Source organism: Zosterops lateralis (genome assembly GCF_965231275.1).
Source record: "Zosterops lateralis genome assembly, chromosome: 4".
Lineage (NCBI taxonomy): Eukaryota > Metazoa > Chordata > Aves > Passeriformes > Zosteropidae > Zosterops > Zosterops lateralis.
In genome coordinates, this window is record NC_139765.1 from 73,471,543 (window position 1) to 73,484,613 (window position 13,071).

The window sequence follows — 13,071 nt, forward strand, 5'->3', positions numbered from 1 at the left end:
TTCCCACCTAATCCGATACTCCCATCTTTTTGGGGTTTAGATTCCCACCTAACCCCAACATCTCCATCTTTTCAGGATTTAAATTCCCACCTAAACCTCAACAATCCAGACGTTTCAGGTTTTCAATCCCCGCCTAACCCCCAACAATCCCATTTTTCGATCTTATATTCCCTCCCAACCCCAACATTCCCATTTTTTGCTCTTATATCCCCCTCCTAACCCCCAAAACTCCCGGTTTTTTTTATTCCCCCAGTGCCTTTCCGAGAAACGCCGAGCTACACCAAGCGCCGCCGTCTCCTGGGCTCGGCGGGCGGCCTGTCCTCCCCTCGCCTCCTGCAGCGCTCGGCCAGCGACAACAACCTCAAGGCCGAGAGCCGCGCCTCCTACTCGCCCGTGCCGTCCCTCCGCAGCCTCCCGCCGCAGCTCCTGGTGCAGATGCAGGAGGCGGCGGCCGGAATCGTGGCCTCTGGAATTCCAGGAGGAGAAGGGAGCTTGGCCAGCTCGCGCAGCGCCCACAGCCGCTCGCCGTCCCTGCAGCGAGTCCAGGAGGAGCGCGAGGCCGAGGCGCCGTCGTTGCGTCGGAGCAGCAGGGGGAAAGTCAGGTATGGGGTTTTTGGGGGGGATTTGGGGTTCCGTTGGGGGTTTGGGGAGGTGTGGGATTGATTTTATGGGTTGGGGGTTTGTGGGATGGATTAGGTAGAGCTGGGAATGAAATCCCATAGACTGGGGGTGTGTGAGAGGGATTAATCCCATGGATTGGGTGTGAGAGGAATTAGACAGAGCCAGGAATGGGATCCTGTGCATTGGAGGGATTAATCCCATTGGTTGGGTGTGTGGAAGGAATTAATCCCTAGGATTAGGTTAAACTATTGGGTTTAGGTAGTGTGGGATGGAATTAATCCCATGGATTGGGTTAAATTATTGGGTTTGGGGAGTGTGGGATTGATCCTGTGGATTGGGGGGTTTGTGGGAGGGGTTAGGTAGAGCTGGGAATGGGATCCCGTGGATTGGAGGGATTAATCCCATCAATTGGGTTTGTGGACGGAATTAATCCCATGGATTGGGTTAAACTATTGGGATTGGGGAGTGTGGGATTGGGTTAAACTATCGGGATTGATCCTGTGGATTGGAGGGTTTGTGGGAGGGGTTAAGTAGAGCTGGGAATGGGATCCCATGGATTTGAGGGATTAATCCCATTGGTTGGGCGTGTGGAAGGAATTAATCCCATGGATTGGGTTAAACTATCGGGATTGGGGAGTGTGGGATGGAATTAATCCCACGGACTGGGTTAAACTATCAGGTTTGGGGAGTGTGGGATTGATCCTGTGGATTGGGGGGTTTGTGGGAGGGGTTAGGTAGAGCTGGGAATGGGATCCCGTGGATTGGGGGATGTGGAAGGAATTAATCCCATGAATTGTGGGAGTGTGGGAGGGATTAATCCCATAGATTGGGTTAAATTATTGGGTTTGGGGAGTCTGGGATTGATCCTGTGCATTGGGGGGTTTGTGGGATGGATTCAGTAGAGCTGGGAATGGAATCCCATGGGTTGGGGGATGTGGAAGGAATTAGTCCCATGAATTGTGCGGGTGTGAGAGGGAATAATCTCACAGATTGGGGGAATCCCCATGGATCAGGTGTGGAAGGAATTAGATGGAGCTGGGAATGTGATCCCAGGAATTGGGGGATATGGAAGGAATTCATCCCATGAATTGAGGGAATCCCATGGATCGGGTGTGGAAGGGATTAGATGGAACCAGGAATGGGATCCTGTGGATTGGTGGGATGTGGGAGGGATTAATCCTATGGATTGAGGAGGTGTGGGTGGAGTTAATCCTATGGACTGGGAGACTCTCATGGATTGGGTGTGTGAGAAGTTAGAGTTGAGAATATGATCCCGTAGATTAGAGGGGTGTGGGAGGAATTAATCCCATGGACTGGGGGGACGTGAGAGGGATATGGGATCCCATGGATTGGGGGAATCCCATGGATTGGGGGGTGTGAGAGGAATTAGGGTTGAGAAAGGGATCCCATGGATTGGGGGAATCCCGTGGATTGGGGGTTGTGAGAGGAATTAGACAGAGCCAGGAATGGGATCCCGTGGATTGGAGGGAGGAATTAGAACTGGGAATGCAATCCCATGGATTGGGGGAATGTGGGAATTCCCAAGGGAACATTCCTTGTCCAAATTTCCTGGGAATTCCTGGAGCTGGCTCTGTGATTCCCAACCTTTTTGCAGGGAAAGTTTCCCTAGGGAAGAGCGTTCAGCTCCATTTTTCCCAAGTTTTTTTAGGGATACAAAGATCATGGAATTCATTCCATGGAGGAATTCCCAGGTTTGGAATCCCGAGTTCAAGTTGGGAAAAAAAAAAACCCTTGGAAGTTTTAATTCCCGACAAAACCTCCTTCATTCCATGGTGAGGGATATCCATAATTATTGGAGCACTTTCACATTTTTTCTGGGAAAAATCCTGGAAAATTTTCTGGGAAAAAAATCACAGACAATTTTCTGGGGAAAAAAATCCAGAAAAAAAAAAACAGATTCCTGGGGCAGGTTTTGGAAGGAATCTCAGGAATATTTCATTCCAATTTTTTAATTCCAAGGTTGATTTCCCAGCCCCTTTCCCCATCTCCCTCTCGTCCCTTTTCCCGCTCCGACCTCTCCCAGAATTCCAGGAAATTCCCAGGAGGGGCAGGGTTGGGCCAGCAGAACTTTTTAGGGGTGTTTTTCCAGTTTTTCCTTGGATCTCTCCTCCTTCCCTCCCTCCCTCCCTCTCTCGGGGCTGTGACTGTGACTCATCCCCCTCGTGCCTCCGGAGCCTCCGCGATTTTCCCGATTCCACTCCTGGCACCACCACGAGATTCCCCCGACCCCAAATCCTCGTGCCGGGATCGTCCCCTCGGGGTGTTTAATTCCCCAAATTCATCCCAGCCCCACGTTCCCAAAGTTCGTCCCGTTTCATCCCCAAAATTCTTCCCATTTCATCCCCAAAATTCATTTCCCATTTCATTCCTGAAATTCTTCCCATTTCATTCCCCAAATTCATCCCATTTCATTCCCTAAATTCATCCCAGTCCCACATTCCCAAAATTCGTCCCATTTTGTCCCCAAAATTCTTCCCATTTCATTCCCAAAATTCTTCCCATTTCATCCCTAAAATTAATTTCCCATTTCATTCCTTAACTTATCCCAGCCCCACATTCCCGAAATTCATCCCATTTCATTCCTGAAATTCTTCCCATTTCATTCCCCAAATTCATCCCATTTTATTCCTTAACTTCATCCCAGCCCCACATTCCCAGAATTCATCCCATTTAATTCCCTAAATTCATCCCAGTCGCACATTCCCAAAATTCTTCCAATTTCATTTCTTAACTTCATCCCAGCCCCATATTCCCAAAATTCATCCCATTTCATTCCCAAAATTCTTCCCATTTAATTCCCGAAATTCATCCCATTTCATTCCCTAAATTCATCCCAGCCCCACATTCCCAAAATTCATCCCATTTCATTCCCAAAATTCATTTCCCATTTCATTCCCCAAATTCATCCCAGTCCCACATTCTTGAAATTCTTCCCAGCCCCACATTCCCAAAATTCATCCTATTTCATCCCCAAAATTCATTTCCCATTTCATTCCCTAAATTCATCCCAGTCCCACATTCCCCAAATTCATCCCATTTCATTTCGAAAATTCTTCCCATTTCATTCCTGAAATTCATCCCATTTTATTCCTTAACTTCATCCCAGCTCCATATTCCAGAAATTCATCCCAGCCCCACATTCCCAAAATTCTTCCAATTTCATTCCTTAACTTCATCCCAGCCCCACATTCCCAAAATTCATTTCCCATTTCATTCCTGAAATTCATCCCAGTCCCAAATTCTTGAAATTCTTCCTAGCCTCACATTCCAAAAATTTGTCCCATTTCATCCCCAAAATTCTTCCCATTTCATCCCTAAAATTCATTTCCGATTTCATTCCCTAAATTCATCCCAGCCCCACATTCCCAAAATTCATCCCAGCCCCACATTCCCAAAATTCATCCCAGCCCCACATTCCCAAAATTCATCCTATTTCATCCCCAAAATTCATTTCCCATTTAATTCCCAAAATTCATCCCAGTCCCACATTCTTGAAATTCTTCCCAGCCTCACATTCCCAAAATTCTTCCCATTTCATCCCCAAAATTCTTCCCATTTTATTCCCTAAATTCATCCCAGTCCCACATTCCCAACTTTTTGGAGCTCCTCTGGATTTGGGATCTTGGATCCATCCTGGTTTTTCCTGCTCAGCTCCTGGTGCATCCCAAATATTCCTGAGGAAGTTTTGGAGCAGGGAATTATCCCCTGCATTTGGGATTTTTTGGGATCAGCTCCTTTTCCCACCAATCCATGAGAATTCCCTCGGATCCCACGTTTCTCCCTGGATTTTTTCCTGAGATCTGATCCAGGATTTTTTCTTGTTTGTGCTTGGGAATTCAGGAATTTTTCCCAATTCTGTGGGAATTTTTCCTAATTATTTGTGAAAATCCAAGATTTTTTTTTTTTCTTAATTGTGTTTGGGAATTCAGGATTTTTTGCCTAATTCTGTGTGAAAATCCAGAAATTTTTCCTAATTGTGTTTGGGAATTCAGGAATTCAGGGATTCCTCCTAATTACTTGGGAAAATCCAGGAAATTTTCATAATTCTGTGCGAAAATTCAGGATTTTTTTCCTAATTCTGTGGGAATTAAGGAATTCTTCCCAGGATTTTTGGTTCTTTCCCTGGGAAAGAAGGGTCAGAAATCCTGGAAAAACCGGGCCAGAAATTCTGGGAATTCCAGGAATTCCCAAAGGAACCAATCCTGGAATAATTCCCTTCTGTTCATTCCCACAAAATCCCACCTGGAAATAAAAATATTGTGGATTTTTTTTGGAATATCCTGATCCCTTCATCCCCTCAAAATGGGAATTCCCAGGGGAATTATCCCAAATTTATTCCCGAGGAAGTTTTTTTTTTTTTTTTCCATCCTGGAATGGGACCAAAAATATTCCTGCTGCTCCTTCCCAAAATTCCCTTTTCCTTCGGAATTCTGGGGAATTTTGGGAATCTCACAGGGTTGTTTAATCCCAATTTTTGGCTCCATCCCTCAGAAATCCGGGATGAACTTTGGATTTTTGGGATGTGGGGCTGGTGCGGGGAGATAAAAAGGGATGAAGGGAAAAAAAAATTCCTCTGGAAAAACGCCCGGGAATTTTCTCCCATGGAAAAACTCCGACCCCAGTTTAGCTCAGGGAATTTTTTATTCCTCATGGAATTTTTTTTTTGATGATGGAATTTTTTTTCCTGATGGAATTTTTTTTTCCACGTGGAATTCTTTTTTTCCCCGCATGGAATTTTTTCTCCTCATGGAATTCTTTTTGGGAATTTTTTTTTCCTTCATGGATTTTTTTTTTTCCCGCATGGAATTTTCTTTCCCGCATGGAATTTTTTTTTCCTCATGGAATTTTTTCCTTCATGGAATTTTTTTTTTCCTCATGGAATTTTTTTCCTCATGGAATTTTTTTTTCCTCGTGGAATTTTTTTAGGGGGGAAATTTTTTTTTTCTTAATGGAAAAGGCTGTCAGGAGCTGCCCAGGGAACTTTGGAATTCCCATCCTTGGAGCTGTCCAAGGAATTCCTGGAATTCCTCAGGGTCACCTTGGAATTCTTTTCCAAACTTTGGAATTCTGGGATTTGTGCTGAGAGCTGAACCTCCTCCCAAACATTTTCCCAGGGAATTCTTTGGGTTTTTCCCACCAGGAAAGACCTGGAGAGGGAAAAGGGAAAAGAACAGAGATGGAAAAGGCTGGGAAATTCCAGAGGGATTTGGGAAAAGTTGAAAAATTCCCGAGGGATTTGGGGAAAGGTTCAGCCTGGAGCGAAGGAGGAGGGAAGAGAGGTGACACAGGTGACAGTGGCACCAGGGATGGCACGGATGGCACAGGGTGTGACAAGTGACACTGGGGCACAGGGTGTGACAAGTGACACTGGGGCACAGGGTGGCACAGGTGACAGTGGGGCACAGGGTGTGACAAGTGACACTGGGGCACAGGGTGGCACAGGTGACACTGGGGCACAGGGTGGCACAGGTGACAGTGGCACCAAGTGTCACTGTGGGTGACAGTGGGGCACAGGGATGTCACTGGGGCACGGGAGTGGCACAGAGTGGCACTGGTGACACCGGCACAGGTTGTGACAAGTGACACCAGGACAGAGAGTGGCACAGGTGGCACCGGGGCACAGACTGGCACAGGGTGGCACAGGTGGCGGTGGCACACAGGGGTGACATAGTAGTGGCACAGGTGACAATGGGGCGCAGGGTGGCACAGGAGACACAGGTTGGCATGAGTGACAGTGGCACAAAGTGTCACTGTGGGTGACTGTGGGGCACAGGGTGGCACAGGTGACATCCCACCCGTCATCCTTCCTCCATCCCGTCCCTCATCCCTGTCCTTCCATCCTTCCCTCCTTTCCTCCATCCCGTTCCTCATCCTTGTGCCTCCATCCTACTCCTTCATCCTGTTCTCATCCTTTCTTCCATCCCTGTCCCTCCATCCTGTCCCCACCCCACCCTTCATCCCACTCTCCATCCTCCCCTCCATCCTTCCTCCATCCTACTCCCATCCTTCCCTCCATCCTGTCCCTCATCCTTTTGCCTCTATCCTACTCCTCCATCCTGTTCCCTTCCTTTCCCTCCATCCTTTCCCCCATCCCGCCCCATCCTTTTCCTATCCTTGTCCCTCCATCCTATTCTTATCCCATTCCCTTGGCTCTCCATCCTTTCCCTCCATCCTACACCTCTATCCTGTTCCCATCCTTTCCCTCCGTCCTTGTTCCTCATCCTTGTCCTTCATCCTCTCCCTCCATCCTTTTCCCCACCCCGCCCCTATCCTTCCTCCCATCCCTGTCCCTCCATCCCATTCCCACCCCACTCCCCTTTCCCTTCTCCCTGCCCCGGGGCCGCTCCCTTTGCTGCCCCCATCCTGCACACGATCCCGACGCCATGCCTGATCCCACACCCCACGCCTGATCCCACACCTGTCCCCAGTCCCACCCCTCATCCCACTCCTGGGATCCCGCTCTCATCCCGATCTCACTCCCACGCCTGATCCCACTCCTGGGATCCCGCTCTCATCCCGGTCTTGCTCCCACACCTGATCCCGATCCTGTTCCCATCCCATCCCATCCCGTTCCCATCCCCATTATCCATCCCCATTCCCAATCCCATCCCATTCCCATCTCATCCCTGTTCCCATCCCCATTCCCCATTCCCATCCCAATCCCCAATCCCATTCCCGTTCCCATCCCCATTCCCCATTCCCATCCCAATCCCCAATCCCATTCCCGTTCCCGTTCCCATTCCCACCCCGGGGCAGTGCCGGCAGCGGCCGCCAGGGGGCGACGCCGAGCGGGCCCCGCCGGGAGCGGGACGGGGATTGGGATGGGATTGGGATGGGGATGGGGAATCGGGACCGGGACTGGGATGGGGATGGGGAATCGGGACGGGGATGGGGATCGGGACCGGGACGGGGATGGGGGTCGGGATGGGGATCAGCCCCAGGAGCGGGGTCGGGACCTCGCTGGGATCGGCCCCAGGAGCGGGAGCGGTGTCGGGATCAGGATGGGGCCCGGGAGCGGGAGCAGGAGCGGGATCAGCCCCGGGAGCGGGAGCAGGAGCGGGATCAGCCCCAGAATCAGCCCCAGGAGCGGGATCAGGAGCGATGTCAGGAGCGGGATCAGCCCCAGAATAGGAGCGGGACCAGCCGCAGGAACAGCCCCAGGAACGGGATCAGGAGCGGGATCAGCACCGGGAGCGGGAGCGATGTCAGGAGCGGGATCAGCCCCGGGATCCAGGAGTGGGATCAGCCCCAGGAGCGGGATCAGCCCCAGGAGCGGGACCAGCCCCAGGAGCAGCCCCAGGATGAGGATCCCCGGCAGTGTCAGGACCGCGCCGCCAGCGGGGGCGGAGGCGGCGGCGGCGGCGGCCCGAGCGGGGGCGGCCGGTCCATTCTCCATCCTCCATCCCCATCCCCATCCCCGCCCGCCGCGGAGGAGGAGGAGGAGCCGCCGCGGGCTCCGGCCCCACCTGCCCCGGGCCATGGTGCACCGGAGGGAGCCCGGCGCTTCTCGGCGGCGGCGCCCGGGCGCCATGGAGCCGCTGCTGGCGGGCGGCGGCCGCCCCTCGGCCGGTCCCGCTCCATCCTCATCCTCCTCCTCATCCTCCCCATCCTCCGGCGGGGATCCATCCTGAGCCCCCGCGGGGGTCTGGCCATGGCGCAAAGCGGCGGCGGGGCCGCCAAGCGCGACTTACCGGGCATCAGCACCGTCACCTACGTGTTCGTTTACAGCCCCGCCGGCCCCCCCGGGCCCCCCGCCTCCGGGCCCGGCGCCGAGCCCGTTCCTCACGCCGCTCCCGCTCCGCTGAGAGGCCCCAAGCGGAAGCTTTACAGCGCCGTGCCCGGCCGCAAGTTCATCGTGGTGAAGAGCTACGCGCCGCAGGGCGATGGCGAGATCCAGCTCAACAGAGGGGAGGCCGTCAAGGGTGAGAGGGGACGGCGGGACAGCGGGGGGACACCGGGGGGACAGCGGGGGGACAGCGGGGGGGACACCGGGACAGCCAGGGGGACACCGGGAGGGCGGAGGGAGCGGCCGGTGATGCCCCCGCTGGATGCGGCAGAGCTGGAGATGCGGGAGGGATTTTTTATTTATTTTATTTTATTTTATTGGAGAGAGAGGAGGGGGGGGGGGGTGGGGGGGGAAAGGGCTCAGGTGTGTGTGGGGTGGTTGGAGGGATTGGGGTCACCTGTAGGGCTGTGGGGGGCTGTGGGAGTGTGGGGTGTGCAGCCCACCTGTGGGGTTTGTGGGGTCTGCGGGCTGGTTGTGGGGCTGCAGAACTGTGGGATCCCCTGGCCAGGTGTGGGGCTGCAGCTTTGTGGGGTGTCCAGCCCACCTGTGGGGTTGCAGCTTTTGGGGTCTGCGGGCTGGTTGTGGGGCTGCAGCTTTTGGGGTGTGCAGCCCACCTGTGGGGCTGCAGCACTGTGGGGTTTCCAGCCCAGGTGTGGGGCTGTGGCTTTTGGGATCTCTGGTCTGGTTGTGGGGCTGCAGCTTTTTGGGTCTCTGCTCTGGTTGTGGGGCTGTGGTGCCTTGGGGTGTGCAGCCCACCTGTGGGGCTGCGGGTTTGTGGAGTGTCCAGCCCACCTGTGGGGTTGCAGCACTGTGGGGTTTCCAGCCCAGGTGTGGGGCTGCAGCTTTTGGGGTCTCTGCTTTGGTTGTGGGGCTGCAGTGCCTTGGGGTGTCCAGCCCAGGTGTGAGGCTGCAGCTTTTGGGGTCTGCAGTCTGGTTGTGGGGCTGCAGGACTGTGGGGTCTGTGCTGTGGTTGTGGGGCTGCAGAGCTGTGGGGTGTCCAGCCCACCTGTGGGGTTGCAGCACTGTGGGGTTTCCAGCCCAGGTGTGGGGCTGCAGCTTTTGGGGTCTGCAGTCTGGTTGTGGGGTTGCAGATTTGTTGGATCCTCAGCCCACCTGTGGGGCTGCAGCACTTTGGGATCCCCTGCCCAGGTGTGGGGCTACAGAACTGTGGGGTCTGTGCTGTGGTTCTGGGGCTGCAGCTTTTGGGATCTCTGCTCTGGTTATGGGGCTGCAGTGCCTTGGGGTGTCCAGCCCACCTGTGGGGCTGCAGCACTTTGGGATCCCCTGCCCAGGTGTGGGGCTGCAGAACTGTGGGGTCTCCAGTCTCACTGTGGGGCTGTGGTGCCTTGGGGTGTCCAACCCACCTGTGGGGTTGCAGCACTGTGGGGTTTCCAGTCCAAGTGTGGGGCTGCAGAACTGTGGGGTCTGCAGTCTGGTTGTGGGGTTGCAGATTTGTTGGATCCCCACCCCACCTGTGGGGCTGCAGCTTTTGGGGTGTCTCCGGTTTGGTTGTGGGGCTGCAGCTTTTGGGGTCTGCAGTGTCATTGTGGGGCTCTAATCTCTTTCTGAGGCTGTGGGGTGTTCAGCTTGTTGAGTTGGAGCTTTGTGGGGTCTCCAGCCCACCTGTGGGGCTGCAGCACTTTGGGATCCCTGGCCTGGTGTGGGGCTGCAGAACTGTGGGGTTTCCAACCCATCTGTGGGGCTGTAGCTCTGTGGGGTGTCCAACCCATCTGTGGGGTTGCAGAACTGTGGGGTTTCCAGCCCAGGTGTGGGACTGCAGCTTTTGGGGTCTGCAGTCTGGTTGTGGGGCTGCAGAACTGTGGGGTCTGTGCTGTGGTTGTGGGGCTACAGAAGTGTGGGGTGTCCAGTCCACCTGTGGGGTGTCCAGCCCACCTGTGGGGTGTCCAGCTCTGTTGTGGGGCTGCAGCACTTTGGGACCTCTGGTCTGGTTGTGGGGCTGCAGGACTGTGGGTTCTGCGGTGTGATTGTGGGGCTGTAGCTTTGTGGGGTGTCCAGCCCACCTGTGGGGTTGCAGCTTTTGGGGTCTCCAAGCCCCAGGTGTGGGGCTGCAGCTTTTGGGGTCTGCAGTCTGGTTTTGGGGCTGCAGCTCTGTGGGATCCCCAGTCTGGTTTTGGGGCTGCAGCTCTGTGGGATCCCCTGGCTGGTTTTGGGGTTGCAGCTCTGGGGGGTGTCCAGCTCACCTGGCTGGTCTCCAGCCCAGTTATGGGGTCACAGCTTTGTGGGGTCCCCATCCGTGTCTGTGGGGCTGCAGGGCTTTGGGGTCTCCAGTCCTGGTTTTGGGGTCTCCAGTCCTGGTTTTGGGGTCTCTGTCCCGATTTTGGGGTCCCCACCCTGACTATGGAGTCTCCATTCTGGTTTTGGGGTCTCCATCCTGGTTTTGGGGTCGCCCTCCCAGTTTTGGGGACACAGCTCTGGATCCTTCCCCATTCCCGGCATTCCATGGCCTCGTGTCCTTGTCCCCGCTGTGCCCATCCCAAATAATCCCCGTTCCCACACCCCAAATTCCCAAATTCTCACACCCCAAATCCCCATTCCCACATCCCAAATTCCCAAATCCCCATTCCCACACCCCAAATCCCCATTTCCACATCCCAAATCCCCATTCCCACATCCCAGCCACAGAATTCCAGAGTTTTTTTTCCCCTCCCACCCCTGGAAAGTTTCGGGATCTTTTCCCTCCTCTCCCTCCTCCTCCTCCTCTGATTTTTTGGGATTTTTTTTCTGTGGATTCCTGGCACGACTCCAGAGCCTCTGGAATTTTGGGAAAAAGGGGAAAAAACGGGAATATTCCCAACTCCAGGATCCTCTGATGTTCCCATGAATTTGTTTTCCCCGTGCTCAGAATTCCAGAGTTTTTTACACGTGGGATTTCAGGTGTTGGAATTCCAGGATTTCTGGGATCTGAAACTCTTTTCCTGATGTTTTTTTCCCCTCTTTTTTTCCTCGAATTTCCCTTCGTGCTCTCACGAAGGGAGTGGGCGCTCCTGGAGTCACAAAAATCCCGGGAATTTGTTTCTTTGTTCCAAAATTTCCGGCATGTGATCTCCAGGGAAAATAAACAACCCGTGGGAAGGATGAGGAGGATGAGGAGTGACCCCTGGATCATTCCCGGATTTTGGGATGACGGAGGAGCTCCAAGCCCATCCCTTCCCACGTGGAATTTCTCCGGGAAGAGCTGGGAGAGGCTGATCCATGGGGAGGGTTGGGGTTTTTTTTGGGAATTTCGGCAGCTCCGATTGTTTCGTGACATTCCATGGATTTGGGAAATGGGGAAGGGCCGATTCCAGCTGGGAATGGCGGGAAAATCCTGGAGCTCTGGGAATGTTGGGAGAGGTTGGAATTGGAGGAATTCCAACTCTCCAGGATCCTGGAATGATGTGGGAGAATGATGGAGATTCCTGGGAATTATGGGAATTCCTGGAGGGGGAAGGGTGGGAGATGGATTTGGGAAGGAAAGGAATTCCTGGATGAGGGTGGGAAGCTGGAATTGTGGGAATTCCAACTCTCCAGGATCCTGGAATGATCTGGGAGATGATGGAGCTCATCCCTGTCCATGAGATCATTCCCATCCAATTCCAAAGGCAGGGACAATTCCACGATCCCAGGCTGTTCCAATCTTTCCCAAATTCCAGGGATTCTCTGGGAATTCCTTCCCCAAATCCCACCCCAACCTCCCCTTTCCCAGGGAATTCCCTCCATTCCCAGCTCTCCCAGCCTCACCTTGGATCCATCCCAAAGGAATTTCGGGATCCAGGGACTTCACTTGGAATCTCAGGAATCCATGAAGGGTCTCCCTTCCCTTTCCCTCTCTTTTCTCTCCCCATTTCCCATCCAAACCCCTCGGGATGGATTCGGAGTGTCCCAAATCCCAGAATCCCAGGAGCAGTTTGGGTGGGAAGGGACCTCAGAGCTCATTCCAGGGACAATTCCATGATCCCAGATTTCTCCATCTTTTCCTTGGACACTCCCAGGGATTCTCTGGGAATTCCTGCCCAAAATCCCAAATCTCCCCATTCCCTGTGTCCCGTCCTTCCATTCCTTTCCCAAATTCCAGTTTCTCCTGGAGCCCCTTCAGGCCCTGGAATGTTCTGGAATATCTCCCTGGATCTTTCCCTTCTCCAGGAGAACATTCCCATTTTTTTTCCTCCTTTAAATCCTCCCGGCGCCTCCTCTGGATTTCCTCCAGGTCATTCCCAATCCCAAATTCCCATTTTTTCACCCCATTTCCCTGGATCAGCTCATTCCCGCCGCTCCTCCAAAGTTTGGAATTCCACGGGAAGTTTTTCCTTCATCCCAAACTCAAGAATTTCTCCTCCTTCTCCAGGTTTTTTATCCTCTGGGAAGGTCATTTGGGAAGGATCCAGGATGCAGCTGCTTCCCAGTTGGAAAATGATAAATTATCCGTGGCCTGGGGAATTCCATCTGTCCCAAAATCCGCTTTTTTTATTATTATTCCTGGGTTAAATTCCTTCCTTTCAGCTCAGGCCGGGATTTTTCCATTGGAATTTTTTGGGATTTTTTGGGTCAACGGGAAAAGTTTTTGGTGGAATTTTCGGACTTTCCCCAAAATTCCCCCCGAAATTTCCTGCCCAGAAATTGGAATTCACATTTGGAATTTCGCT

The 13,071-nt window shown here is 53.3% G+C and overlaps 1 protein-coding gene across 1 annotated transcript in view; it reads left to right on the forward strand.

The window, feature by feature from the left end:
* Positions 1-13,071, forward strand: part of SHANK3 (SH3 and multiple ankyrin repeat domains 3) — a gene marked incomplete at its 5' end in the record, with an annotated part of 158,618 nt that overhangs the window by 40,431 nt on the left and 105,116 nt on the right. The window contains 2 exons of the mRNA XM_083860077.1: positions 254-602; positions 8,371-8,564. Coding sequence (XP_083716203.1) covers positions 254-602; positions 8,371-8,564 — 543 coding nt within the window. The remainder of the gene's footprint in view (positions 1-253; positions 603-8,370; positions 8,565-13,071) is intronic.